Raw genomic sequence first — 14,570 nt, 5'->3', positions numbered from 1 at the left:
ACCTTTTAACAAAAGCAATTCAAGTGGTTAAAATAACTTTAATAAAGCTTCTCAGGGCAGGTTGCTGGAGGTAAGGAGAGGTATGCAGAGAGACCAGTTGAGCAGCACAGACGGCATCATGGGAAACTAAAAACACAACACAAAGACAACTCTGTTGTTTTTTTCCCCATGTTTTAATTCTTCAGGAGTAACATGATGAAAGTATTGGACAGCATTCACACAGCAAAGTACACAACACTGCACAGCGTGAAAACACAACCATAAAAACAAAAGAGAGAACGACGAAGGCTTCACGTCAAAACGCTGGCAATAAATAGACTGATCTTATTAAAGTTATATTCAATACTCTTCTGTACAGATGCTTCATGAATTACAATACATCAACCCGAAAACATTCGTCTTCAGGAAGAGCAGCACGGCTACGCACACGAATCATGTAAACAGAGAAAGGAAGAAACAGTGGGAAGAGATCCCTCTTTCACACACACGTTAAACCCACACACACACATGCACGATCAGAGGAGCCCGAGAACGCCGATATGAGGCAACAAATAATAATGAATACAGTACATCTTTTTCTTTGCCCTCCACGTTAAAATGCACACACACACACACACCCACACGCTCACACAATCACGCACAAAAAAGGAGCACGGGGGAGCACACAGGTTTGGGAGGGGGGATTACGAGGAGGTGGAATGTGGTTCTGCAGTGGAGGGGTCAGAGACGAGAACCCGGAAAGGCTGGAGAGGTGGGTGAGCCTACTCTTCCAATGTGCGGAAGGCGTTCTGCATGTCCTCCACGAGCTGAGCGTACTCGGCCTTGATCTTGGCCTCGCCGTCCTTCACTGGGTCCTGCAACAAAAGAAATACAGTTTTACAAACATAAACAGCCATCCTACCTATATCCTACAGGTGTCATTACCCCAGGTAAGCAGGAAGAAGAGAAATATGACAATAGCAGTCTTAAATACACATGCTTTTAATTTGTTGTTTTGTTCTTTCTTTGGAAACAGAGAATTTTTAATGCATCTTATTTCCTACTACTGTACTACTGTAGCGTGTAACAGTTTTCCTAATAGGCGGAGGTGCATCAGGTTTAGTTGAGGCAATTTTATTTCCTCAAAATAATCCATTCAATATTCAGCACAAAGTCAAACTTTGCTACGGTAAAGGCTGACTTCCTACTGCACATTAAAACAAAGATTACGGTAAAGGAGGAAGGAAAAAGTCAAATTTGAAACATTTTCAACGTCGGCTTTTAACCCGTCTACCTTGTGACTTCTGCAGAATTTTGATAATTGAAATAAAAAAATAATTTCCAAAGAATTAAAGAAATAAATTAAGCAGAAAAAAGTTGTGATATGAACAAAACTAGAATTACCGCCTTGCAGTTGTATACCTCCGCCAACTAGTCAGTTTAAAGTTCCCTTTCTGTGTAGATGTTGGAGTCATTAAACAAAAGGTATTAAGTGTATGTTTTGGCGACATGGAAGTTAATACTATTACGACACGTATGATTCCAGTGAGAAATCTGCTGCCCTCACTTAGAGGAGAGATTACTGACACATGATGCAATTATCATCACATTATGCTCAATATTAGCGACATCATAGAGCTTGTTGTGGATTACCAGAAGAACAGGAGGCCCCCTGTCCTGGTTGTCATCCAGTGAGAGGAAGTGAAAAGAGTGGATTCATACAAGTAGCTTGGGGTCTAAATCAATAAGAATTGGATTGGAGTGACAATATGAAGCATGATGCTGTCACAGTGAAGTTTAGCTTTCAGCTTTTGGGTATAAAATGTCATCACTTCATTATTTTAAACCTATTGTGTGAAATTTGTGTGAAATGTCAGAATTAGAGTATGAATTCTCAAGTCACAGTGACCTTGACCTTTGACCTTTGACCATCAAAATCTACTCAGTTCATCCTTATGTCCAAGTGGATGTTTGTGCCAACTTTTATCATAATTAGTGTAGGAATTCTTCAGGTATAACCAGAAACATACGGACGGACGGACGGATGGACGGACAAGCCGGTGTGGAGGACACATAAGGCAGAGGACAGACATATTTGAGTTTTAGCACGCTAACCTTGAATTTCATGGCGCTGAGCCTGTAGAGGACTTCTCCCATGTGCTCCTTGATCATGGCCCAGGTGATCTTGTTGTCGCTCTGAGACGTGGTCTCCACCGCGTGCCGGGCCATGTCGTAGAACGAAATGGTGTTGGAGAGGATGCCCACCGTCTTATAGAAGGGACAGAACCTGAGGAGGAAGGTCACAAAAATAACAGCAATCATTAGATTAGATCGGTTGTTTCTTTTTCCAGCCATACATGCACAAATGATGTAAAAGCACATGCTGTGGTGAGTGTGATGTTACCTGTCATAAGGAGTGTAACCGTTCTGCTGCAGGAAGTCGTCTTTGAGCAGTTTGGCCACTTCCAGGGTGATTTTGTCTGTTTCTGCCAGAGATGCCTGTTTACAACAAGTACAAATAAGGTTGGAACAAGCAGATAAAGAATAAATATGGAGTTCTTTCTGACCACAGGTCGAGATTTATCCAGAAACCAATGTTTCAATTACCTTTCCGACGAGCTGCACGATCTCAGCCAGGTCCTCCTCCTCCTGCAGGATCTCCTTGGCTTTGGTACGCAGCGGCACGAACTCTGGGAAGTGCTTGTCGTAATACTCGTCCAGAGCGCGAGTGTATTTGCTGTAGCTGATGAGCCAGTTCACGGAGGGAAAGTGCTTCCTCTGAGCCAGCTTCTTATCCAGACCCCAGAACACCTGAGAGAGGAAGCAACCAGCTCATAATAAAGACAGAGTAAAATAAGTAACTAGAATAACACTGTGATGTGATATCTGATTGTTTACCTGTACAATACCAAGCGTGGCTGAAGTGACAGGGTCAGAGAAGTCACCACCAGGAGGCGACACACTGAGAACAGAAACAGGCAATGTTATACTCCTCTCACAGTCAGAAGTCCAGAGTAATGTCTCCCTCTAGTGGTGAGAAACTGTACTCACGCTCCTACGATACTGACGCTGCCCTCCCTCTCAGGGTTGCCCAGACACTTCACCCTTCCAGCTCGCTCGTAGAAGGAGGCGAGACGGGCTCCCAGGTAGGCAGGATAACCGCTGTCTGTGGGCAGACACAGAAAACAATGTTTGTACACTGGGCCGCGGTATGCTTCCAACTAGGTCAACACGATTACATAAGAGAGGTAAGAGAGTTGTGCAAATATACCGGCGCTCTTGGTAAATAAAAAGGCACGGGTATAGAGATTAATACTGTACACAAAGAATATTGCGCAGGTTGTTTTTACGGCCATGCACAGATTGGCATACTGTAATCGAGGAATAAAAAGCATCTGATGATTCTGGCTGATTTATTCGTATCAACACACGCGCTAACTCGGTTACAGGCACCACATCAGGATTATCTTAATTAAGAAAGTAAGATTCTTCTTCTCTCTGGTGTTCAGTGGTAGTAGTGGTGCCTTCACTGGCGTTAGCTATGTCCTGCTTAGTTAACTAGAGATAGCTAGCAAACGTTCAGGCGCCTCGGCTGTGGAACGACCTGTCTGAGGACCTCTGACTTGCTACATCACTATCTTCTTTTGAAGACGTATTTTTATCGAAAGGCCTTCTTGTAATTTTTTTATGCTTTATTCTTGTTGTTTTGTTTATTAATCTAATGTTTCTTTTATTCCACCATTTGTTAAAGTTGTTCCTCTTTTATTCGGTCTGACTTCCTGTTTTATTCCTTCATATTTTTGTATTTTATTGTTGGGCTTTCATGTTTTGTAAAGCACTTTGTAACCTTAGTTTTGAGTGCTATACAAATAGACCTTATTACCTTTAATGTTAGCAGCTTGGCTGGTGCTTGTCTCTCATGCACTGCTCCTGCTGTGGTATGTTTACTCTAATATAGTTAGCCCCGCAGTTAAGGTCACGTATGGCTCGTCTAAGCTCCTGAGATTTTGACATTATTTTCAATCAGTATGAAATGACTCATTCCATTTTAACAATGAGGGTTTACACTTTGAATCAGGCAAACAATAAGTAAAATTTAATTTCAGTTGTTATGGTCTAATTAAAATCATTGATTATATTGAGGATAAAGAAGGTTATTGCTGTCCTCCATGGCCCAAGATAGCTTCCTCCGTTCCCCTCTTTATGAGCAGCCCTGGCCCCATTTATCACTTAATCATCTAATCATTTTAACTGGAGTTAGAATAGCAGATTGTGCCATTTGATGCTTTCCCTAAAAGATTTAAGCATCAAACAAAAGATTGTAAATTAATACTTCAACTTTCTTCTTTGGTCGGCCGAAATATTCAAGTACCATAAAACATGGAATATAAGACGCAGTCTTTTTGGGGGGGTATCCAAGAAGGAAAAAAGGTTTTCTATAGCTATTTCTAATAAAGGCATATTCTATTCTATTTCAATTTACTTCCATTTGAAACACATTCAAAACACACCAATTGTAACCTACTTTCTGATATCGCCTTGTGGACTTTGCAATCCTGTTAGTGACCATTGCCGGAGTCGAGCTCAGCCGACGGCCAACGATTGTTGTGAGGATGGCGGATGCACTGGCGAACATTACGGCGCATGTCAGTGATGAATCTTTAACTAGATTATAGCGCCATTGTCATGATAATGTAACACAAAAAAACACCTCTCTCTGCATTGTATACTGGTTTATTGGTCGCACCGGTAAAAAGGAGGCAGCCCACTTTTAAGATGAAAGAAAATTGTATTAAAAGTGGGTCTTATTCAGCGAATTTTACGGTAGTTTGACATTGATTTAGATAAATCAAAAGAAAGAGAGAGTGGTTCTTTGTTTGTGCAAGCAGAGGATTGTGATGGTTTCACTCCTGCATATTTTGTAACCTAGACACTGCTCACTAATGATGAGTCTGATGCCTGGCCTGCATTTAACGCTTGCTGTTTGTCACAACTTAATGCCATAAATACTTGAATCAGCCTTAAGTTCTCGTCACTACTTCCGGCAGACTCCAAACTCACCAGCGGGCATCTCAGCCAGACGTCCTGAAATCTCCCTGAGAGCTTCGGCCCAACGGGAGGTGGAGTCAGCCATCATGCTCACGTTGTATCCCATGTCTCTGAAGTACTCGGACAGCGTGATTCCTGCCCAAACAAACCGAGTTAGCATGCCCTCCTCATGTACGTACTGATAAAAGAGTGTTTGCAGTGTATTGTTACCTGTGTAGATGGAGGCTTCTCTGGCAGCTACAGGCATGTTGGAGGTGTTGGCCACCAGCGCTGTTCTCTTCATGATGCTCTCCGTCTTCCCGTCCACCTCCATGGTCAGCTGTGAGTGAGAGAAAACAACGTCAGGACACCAATCAAAGTCACTCCAGCTGGGACACAATGACACTAATATCTGTACCCACCTCGGGGAAGTCTCGCAGTACTTCTGACATCTCGTTACCGCGCTCCCCGCAGCCGACGTAGACGATGACGTCGCTGTTGGAGTACTTGGAGAGAGACTGAGAGATGACAGTTTTTCCACATCCAAAGGCTCCTGGGATGGCTGTGGTTCCTCCCTGCACGCATCTTCACACAAACAGAGAGAGTTAAATGAAAACTCCAGTACAGTAAAGCATTGTGGGAAACATTTTCAGAGACTTACGGGAAAAGGGCGTCCAGCACCCTCTGTCCGGTCAGCAGCGGGTGATTGGCGGGCAGCTTCTCTGTGACGGGACGCACCTGTCTGACGGGCCACACCTGCACCATGGTGAACTTCTCCTTCACGCCCTCAAACTCCAGCTCCATCACCACGTCCTGACGCAGAAACACAAACACCATGAGTACAAAGAGACACTAACAGCTGCCACACACATGTGGATGTGGCGGACTCACGGTGATGTCGTAGTTTCCAGGAGGAGCCACGTAGGTGACGGTGCCTCGGTTTTTGGGAGGCAGCATGATCTTGTGCCTGATGAGGGAGTTCTCGTGCACCATGCCGTAGATGTCTCCTCCTGTGATGTGGCTGCCAACCTGACGGTGATCAAAAATAAAAGATATAATGAATCTGATAATTAAACAAGTCAAGCTGTAGGTATGAAGTCAGACACGCACCCGCAGGCTCTTGCTGGGGATGAAGTCCCACTTGAGGTCTCGATTGAGCGCTCCGATGTTCACACCTCTGGGGATGTAGATGCTCTGTGTGAGGTCGTTGATGTCCTTCAGAGGTCGCTGGATACCGTCAAAGATGGAGCCCATGATCCCTGGGCCGAGCTCCACAGAGAGAGGCTTCCCCGTCCGCAGCACAGGATCTCCAACAGACACGCCGGCTGCATCCAAGCTCAGGGAAATAAAAGTTTGGACGGGAATGAAGGAGTGTTTCTAACGCTGTGGGCTTGTGCCAGCATCACTGACTTAAGAGATGTGATCATTTTACAAATCAATGGGGGAGTATTTTTTCAAGCTCCATCATTTGTGAGTAGCTTTTGATTCAATACTTTAATAGCTAGAACTAGTTCAGAGAGTTACATTTGTCAGTGTGCTATTTAGTAACATATCTACCGTATCTTTACTCGACTGAATAAAACTATACTGAGAGCGAATAAAGGCAGCAAATGGCACATGGTCAAAGGATACATGTCTCCTCGTACACCTGGATGGTGGCCATGTCCCCCTCCAGCCTGATGATCTCTCCCACCAGCTCACTGTGGCCGACACGCACCAGCTCGTACATGGCTGCTCCCGCCATGGCTGTGGCCGTCACCACTTGAAAACAAACAAGATAAACAAATGAAACCACAGGAATCGAAAGTAAAAACAAGCCTGGGTTTTAAATGCTACTGTTGTGTAATAAATGCAAACAGTTTGATGGTGATGAGAGCGTGTGGTAGCCCACCTGGTCCGGAGACTCCATGAACGTATCCAAACTGGCTCTCTCTCTCCTCATCCCTGATCTTGGGCAGCTTGGAAATGTCCATCTTCACGGGTTAGTAAGTCTGTAGGAGAGCAGAGAGGAAAGGGTTAATGTGAGGGAAAACAGAGAACTAAACGAAAGGAGAACATGAATCAGAGGAATGCAGGAGAGAGGCAATCTGCTCCTCTGCAATGACTCCTTTCAAACTACATGACTTTAATAATTCAGGGCTTTTATTAGCAGCTGTAACGACTTCTTTAATAACTGCTGTTCTCGACCGCATATTGTTACCCAGCAGTCTGTTCACGGACTGAGCCAACGAAATAAACATTAAATTAACTGAAATTTAAAGATGTTCTTTTCCAAATCCACTAAATTAGAGACAAATGTTTGCCTGACACTTCGCCGGTTACATGTTACCATGGAAACCGCCAAGAAGAGATAGCAACATCCCTCCTCACGACTCTTTATTTCAGCGCCTGATCAAGGCCGCGTGCCTCCTCTCCTTGGCTGCTCAGAATCAGGTCCAGTAGTACAGTCAGTGTGTTGCGTCAGGCTTACATTATACAGGGGAATCCCACAGAGCAGCACGTTCCTGTTTTTCTTTCACATTTGTACAGACAGAACAGTACGGGCATGTAAACACACCTCCTTTTTTTATTATACAAGATGTGCAAACGTCTCCCAGGCGGGCATCTTTACATACAAATGTCTGCTGCAGACTACACTAACTCCTCTGGGCTTCATGCAGTAGTAAAGGGAAAAAAAAAAAAGCACAAGCTGTCATCAGTCGTGACATCAACCCATCCCCACACAGAGCTGACTGCAGACGCTCAGCACACATCCAGAAGCAGCTTTATCTGCATCATTCTGTGTGCAACAAACACAGAAGATCAAGCTGATGCTCATTCTACTACAATCTGAAAGTCTGCATCCTCTATCTGACAATCCTATCGCACAAACACCGCTCTACATCCATGCCCTTTTCTTGTCCTTCTTACTGATGTACAGATCTTCCTGTTTACGCTAGGCTGCTTAGACCATCTGTGCAGGAATATAGCAGCTCCACCTACAGGTCAAAGCAGGAATTACACCTCGAGAGGCTTAACTCTGTGCACACTGCTCCTCTAACAGACTGAAAACAACAAAAATGCCCTTTTAATTTGTGATTATGTGCGTTTCATCTTAAAGAAAGTAAGTACATCTGTAACAGAATCCATCTGTATGCATGTACCTGATGAGGAGCCTTCAAAGAGCAGCATACAGTGGAAAGATAAGGTCTACTGTTCTAATGATTAGTTTACAGCAGATCTACTCTTTGCCTCCTTGATTAATTCTTAGTCTACAAAACAACCAAACTTGCATGTTAAAAAGGGAGGAGGGGGCTTTATTGCTTTTACACTAACATAATTGTTCAGGTTAAATTCTCTCATCATAATCATTCTGGCTACTACAACAGACATGAAACTTGATCATATGATCCTGGCACATGACTGGCTGGCCTTGCTATATGAGTCTCTTTCAGGAAGTGGAAAAGTAGAATGGTGCAAAACTGGGAAGTACAAGTTATAACTGTGGAAACACTGGACAAATTCTCCATCATGAATACTCCACTGAAAATCTACATGGAGCATGTTAATAAAAATGTAACCCTTTATTTATTATTATTATTATTATTATTATTATTATTATTATTATTATTATACTATGGATCTTAGAAATTATGTTAGTTATTTTGTTATGGATGAAAAAGAAAGATGGTAATGGTCATCTGTTGAAATCTGTTCAAATTAAAAGTGAAAGAAAGCGCATGTAGCTTTCAAGTCATACAGACACAAGTAGATGTACCTGTATTTATGTAATTAAAGGCTATAGTCATGCTCATTATTCGCTATCCAGCTTAAAGTTACCACTAAGAGGAGTTATGTATATGTAGGTAGTGGTGTCTGTATATGTAGGTGGTGGTGTATGTATATGTATGTAGTGGTGTCTACGCAGAAACAGGCTCAGAAATGTATCATGTAAGTGAGAGCCTGACACACAGATGTTAATTGCAAACTCATCAAATGCAGGTAGCTGATCGCACGAAACTAAAGCATTTCATATGATAATAGTAATTTAATGACATAATAGTGATCAAGTAATCTTATGGTTTATGATGACTCTGTGGCTGTGACATTGCTTTGAACCTGATTCACTTGGATAGCTTTCCTCGAAACTGTACCAGGCTGGCTTCACTGACACGTCGGCCGATAAAGCTTAAATATACATGTCTATAATGTCCACTCAATCCCACATTGCTTAATTAGTAATAACACTGTAAGCTAGCGCTTTAGGTTATTCTGTATGACAGAAACGATAGGTCTCGGCCTGGCTGAAAACTGATGGCTCTGCCGTTTTGACGCAACGGGGAAGCTACATTATTCAATTATTAATACACAACGAAGACCATTTCAGCTTGTAATATCAATTATGTGCACCAATACTGAACAAAAATAGAACAGTTACCGTCTGGATGTGAAGTGGAGGTTTACTGTCTCGCCTCGAGAGAGAAACGATGGGTCCTGCGATGCGTGACAGCAGACTGAGATCAGCTGACTTCATTCACTCGCTGCTCGGTTTTTACTGCTGGGCCGCTGCAACTGCCGCCATTTTGGATCCGCCCAGGGGCTTCCACAAAGATATTCGCGAAGCAAGCATTGGTGATAGACAACTCTTGACGTAGCTTTAGTCTACAGCAGGCATCGCAACGATTTGAGAGTTTAGAATATGATTTATTAAAAAGCTATGTACATACAATCATCGTTTTAATTGTTTATAGTAATACAAATAATAGTTTAAATGGTAAAAATGCCATCCAAATATAAGACTAACTAAATGCATCTATTAGAATATGTAAATAGTACAAAGTAATATTGTATTTGATCTACTGACATCGCCTGTTTATAAAACAAGAGTTAACTGCTAAATATTGTCCACCAGCAGAACGAATGCTGTCCTGCTCAGTAATTAAAATAGTTATCAGACCACAGATATTGCTTATTTAGTTGTCAAAAAAATTTGGGGGAGCTTATCTCTCATTAACTAAATATCTTTACAGTAATGTTTGAGCCAAAATGGAGGCGCTATAACATTTTGATGTGATTAATTATTTACTTCCTCTAAATCTTACTCTCTTTAAACATAATCTCAAATGTGGCGATTAAAATGGGAAGAAATAATCTTAATCCAAAAAATATCTTTACTGGTACCTTAGTCAAGTGGTGTAGTTATATACATAAGGATAGGTTTGTGTAGTGTTTTATTTTATTTTAAGTTTAGTTCAGTTGTAGTGTATTTCCTTTCATATCATTCAACAAAACTAGAATAAGGAATAGGGAATAAGTCTCAAATATGACAGTTTGTGACAAACAGTACATTAACAGGATCTTTTGTTCCCTGATCATTGTCTCACGGGCTGTGCCTTCTCTTGTATTTATCCATTTCCCCAGCTAACTCTAGCCTACTCGTTTTAGATATTACAGAAAACAGAGGTTTGTTGAAAGTAGACGTTTCAGATTATTTGATGAAACTAAACGCAGCTAAATTTTTGTATTTGCTAAGTGGATGTTGCTGAGGACCGTTCAGACATCCTGAAAGACAAAAATCAGGATATCAAAATCCTTTCCTCCACTTGCAGCAGTGATTGTGCGCATGCGGAGGTCAGGGTTGACAGGCTCTACACAGTCGTGGAAGGAGTGCGGCGGCTAAGCTAACTGCAACCACCGCAACTAGCTACATGTGGAGGGTAAAACGGGAGGCATACCCGACTCTAACTCTGTCAATTTTCCTCCTTTTTCACCCAAAACAACTCTGAAGTTCAGCCTAATCGAAAATAAGGGATAATATCTGTTTACAATGAAAGGGTGAGTGTAAGCTTTTGAGTCTTGAATAAGTAGCTTAGCACGAGTAAAGTTTTTCATGTCTGTTTTTTTCTAAAAGGGGAGGCGGGGAGGAGACGGCGAGGCTAGCTAGCTAGCTATGCTACTTTTATTTACGATGTAGGACAAAAAACGCAACCGACAGCACCGCCGCAGTTCTTTTGACGAGGTTAACAGTTCGGTCTCAGATAACCCCGTCAACTTAAGCCGCTTGTTGGCTCGTTGAGGTTGCAAACAAGCGAAGCTAACAGGCTACCTGCTAGTCTGAAGCTGAGTCAGTAAACCCACTTTAGCTCAGCTAAACATGCAAATACTGAAACTCTGACAGTTTGAGTGTTCGCTTCAAAGTTGGTTGTACTGTACTTCAGCTGCAGGAGGTCAACCGAGTCAGATAACCAAGTTACTAGACTAGTAACAGCAGTAGTGACCTAAAGTTGGTTCTCTCTCCATCAGCTACTATGTTAACATTTCACCTGAATCCAGGGTTTGTACAGCGTGTTCAGCGTAATTTGACATGTCAAAGTAACACCAGCAGTAATGATCAACGTTGTCACAATTTTTTTGGCTCAGGTCTTGCTTCTCAGATTACAAGCCGGCGATTCAAACGTACAACTTGCTAAGATAGGGTTTCATAGATGTTACTGTTACTGTGTGGACTGATGCTGGGACTGCATATTCTAAAGAGCAACACACGTGACCAACAGCTGTTTTTTTGGAAGTGTAGTCTCCTATAAATACCTCTGAACCATACACGTTGGAGTGTTGTGTTTGGACCATTCAGACACTATTAGAATACATATTCCTTGCTTATGTTAGAACTGACTCTTGATTCTAGCAGCTGCAATATCCATTTTTAGGCAATTAAAGCCAAGAAGAAAACAATAATTGTCTCTTAGTGCATACAAGTAATCTTAAGTGAATCTGTCATCAGGAAATATAGTTGCCATTGTCCCTTGCCATTTATTCTTCAATCAATTATTTCTTAGTTTGGTCTTTAAAGTGTGAGAAAACGATTGAACATGTCCATCACAATTTGGTAAAGCAGCAGAAGACATCTTCACAACACCAACTAATTTTCTGTTGGTCGAAGTTAATTGAGTATTTAATTTAAGATGAATCGTATTATCAAAGTTATTAATAAAGGTGTCCACATTTCAAAATATACCAGGATGCTGCGTTAGGTCTTCACTGCATTTGAGTCAAACTATCTGCAATATAACAGTGTACCTTTCTCAGTATTTGACCGTTTTGCTCTTGTTCCAGTAGCCGGATCGAGCTGGGGGATGTTACGCCCCACAACATTAAGCAGCTTAAATGCCTGAACCAGGTCATCTTCCCTGTCAGCTACAATGACAAGTTTTACAAAGATGTACTGGAAGTTGGAGAGCTTGCAAAGCTAGGTAAGAAACATCACTCATGTAACATACAGATAACTCACTTTGAAAAACTGTCTAGCAACCACATGGATGACATGTATACTTCTTTAACTGCTTGGTTTTCATACATGGGATCAAAACACTTCTTGACACAGCTGAAAACCTTTACATTCCCCTGTCCTGTACAGTTTAATTATTGCTCCTTAGGTTGGAACGGAGTTAGAATTCCTTCTTTGCCGTTGACGTTACCAACTAACCTCGTCTGTGTCTTGCAGCATACTTCAATGACATTGCAGTGGGAGCTGTGTGCTGCAGAGTGGACCACTCTCAGAACCAGAAGAGACTGTACATCATGACGCTCGGCTGTCTAGCACCCTACCGTAGACTTGGAATTGGTAAGGAGCTCAGCATGCCAAGAGGAAGCTACAGTGTCACCTGTGGCGTTGGGTTTTGTTTCTTCAACTTTGCCTCTGTCTGTTCTCCAGGTACAAAGATGCTGAATCATGTGCTAAACATCTGTGAGAAGGATGGCACATTTGACAACATTTACCTGTGAGTGTCTAATTGCAGAAGTTGTCTGAGGAGATTTCATGATTTTTCTTGTAAACTTTGTAGAATAAACTTCCATTATTGTTTTATTGTCTGAATGTTCTACCCCTGACTAAATGTCTTCTTTTTCTCCCGACAGTCATGTGCAGATCAGCAATGAGTCAGCCATTCACTTTTACCAGAAGTTTGGCTTTGAGATCATCGAAACAAAAAAGAATTACTACAAGAGGATAGAGCCTGCAGATGCCCATGTGTTGCAGAAGAGTCTGCGCAGCCCATGTGCACCCCCCACCGGAGAGCTTCAGAAGGCAGAGTAGGGGCACAGCGTTTGGAAAGAGCACAGATGTGCCCGCCTCCACAGAAACAGAACTGTGACAAATGCCCCAGGGTCGACACATTCAACACTTTCTTCAAAGGACGCTAAAAAGACAAAACAAATTTAAGTTACAAAAAATGCTGCATTTATTTTGCAAAGGGGTCCCCTTTGAATTTTGTCCATTTTACTGCTCCCATCCCCTCATACAGAAAATTGAAAAAGACAAAAAGCTCAGTATCAAAAATTGCTCCTATTTACAGTTGCCGACTTCAGACAGTTTTAGACTTGGTGGAGGGGGAGGGGTGGGGTTTGCAAATCATACAGTTTGTGTTTGAGTTGTTTTTATGCGGTTATTAAGCTAATGGGGACATATCTATGCTGTTGAGCAACAGAAACAGTTGGTTTGGAGCTGTAAAAGTGTTTGAAAGACCACCACTGTCATTCACAGAGTCCCAGCTGGTCAGCTTGGAGTGATTCTTAGAGTTGATACGTGGAAGAGTTAAAACTCTGTTTCCTCGCCGCCTGAACCGTGGGATTCATGGGAAATGTGTCTGATCAGTTTGTTGATATGTCGTATTCAGAGGGGAAAAGCAGAAATGTACTGCAGGCGTAAAGAAGGCTGTACGGTTTTGAGGTGGTGGGACGAGTTGGTCACCACTCATAGTTTCTGAATAACTTTTTTCCATTCTGTTTATTTAAATCCCCTACTTTTCTTATTTTTATTTTTACATCAAGGTGGCAAATGGTTCAGAGGCTCTCCAGGGTTTACTAATAAAAAATGGTAAAGAATGGGAGAAACAAACTAAATATTGTATTGAATGTGTTTCTGCAAAGGGCACTCCACAATTTCTTGTGAGGGATGTTTGAATAACAACAGATTGGCTGTTTGGGATTAGATTTGGGCATTATTTCAGTAGTACAATGAAGGTGTGTGAGGACATGTGTCTCTAAATGCATGGAAGCGTTTGAGACATCTTGCCTTAAACACCTTTGGCGCCTTATGTAGCCATCTAGCAGAAATTGTCTTCTCAAACGTCCTGCCTCAGCCAGTTTCTGTTGTTACTCACACCTTCACTAGGTTTATAAGCCCTGCAGATAGTTTGATAATTTTGGTATGGTCTTTTGAAAAGTGTTTTACCCCAAGGAAGCTCTGACCCCTCTGCATGCAAGGAGAGTTGTGTCCTCTCCGCTGTAGTATAAGCATGTTTTTCCTTTCTTTGAAGAATTTTATCTTTTCTGGAGCTCTATATTGTAAGACTTTTTAACGTCTAAATAAAGGAATTACTATTTGCAGTAATATGTTGTTAATTGTCTCATTCTGTCTAAATAACATTGTGAATTATAACCTAAATGTAAAGAAATATTGAATTATAAAACATGTATAGAGAGGTACACACCACAACATCAATGTGTAGATGCATTTGTGGTAAAGCCGTCCCTGGATACCCTCGCAGACAGTGTGATTGGGTGAAAACGCCCATATCTGCAATGTG

The 14,570-nt window shown here is 42.0% G+C and overlaps 2 protein-coding genes across 3 annotated transcripts; one reads left to right on the top strand and one right to left on the bottom strand.

Moving 5' to 3' along the window:
- Positions 1–154: 154 nt before the first annotated feature.
- On the bottom strand, positions 155–9,523 carry atp6v1ab (ATPase H+ transporting V1 subunit Ab). Its single transcript, XM_069667504.1, has 15 exons — positions 9,425–9,523; positions 6,899–6,998; positions 6,640–6,768; positions 6,118–6,332; positions 5,899–6,036; positions 5,669–5,820; positions 5,430–5,592; positions 5,239–5,347; positions 5,041–5,163; positions 3,031–3,145; positions 2,878–2,941; positions 2,587–2,790; positions 2,384–2,478; positions 2,095–2,266; positions 155–854 (listed from the first exon to the last, which is right to left on the bottom strand). Exons 2-15 carry the CDS (start codon positions 6,978–6,980, stop codon positions 762–764), a joined length of 1,854 nt encoding a protein of 617 aa, XP_069523605.1. The 5' UTR covers positions 6,981–6,998; positions 9,425–9,523; the 3' UTR covers positions 155–761.
- A 1,118-nt stretch (positions 9,524–10,641) lies between these two features.
- On the top strand, positions 10,642–14,374 carry naa50 (N-alpha-acetyltransferase 50, NatE catalytic subunit). Of its 2 annotated transcripts, none has more exons than XM_069667385.1 (5): positions 10,642–10,821; positions 12,103–12,236; positions 12,488–12,607; positions 12,698–12,764; positions 12,901–14,374. In XM_069667385.1, exons 1-5 carry the CDS (start codon positions 10,814–10,816, stop codon positions 13,076–13,078), a joined length of 507 nt encoding a protein of 168 aa, XP_069523486.1. In that variant the 5' UTR covers positions 10,642–10,813; the 3' UTR covers positions 13,079–14,374. The 2 variants fall into 2 exon arrangements, with proteins under 2 accessions (XP_069523486.1, XP_069523484.1); XM_069667383.1 differs by having other exon boundaries at positions 12,100–12,236.
- The last annotated feature ends 196 nt before the right edge of the window (positions 14,375–14,570 follow it).

Source organism: Semicossyphus pulcher, unplaced genomic scaffold (assembly GCF_022749685.1).
Source record: "Semicossyphus pulcher isolate SPU_LCO1_2020_fin unplaced genomic scaffold, fSemPul1.0.p SCAF_18, whole genome shotgun sequence".
Lineage (NCBI taxonomy): Eukaryota > Metazoa > Chordata > Actinopteri > Labriformes > Labridae > Semicossyphus > Semicossyphus pulcher.
This window is presented reverse-complemented; position numbering and strand designations above follow the sequence as displayed.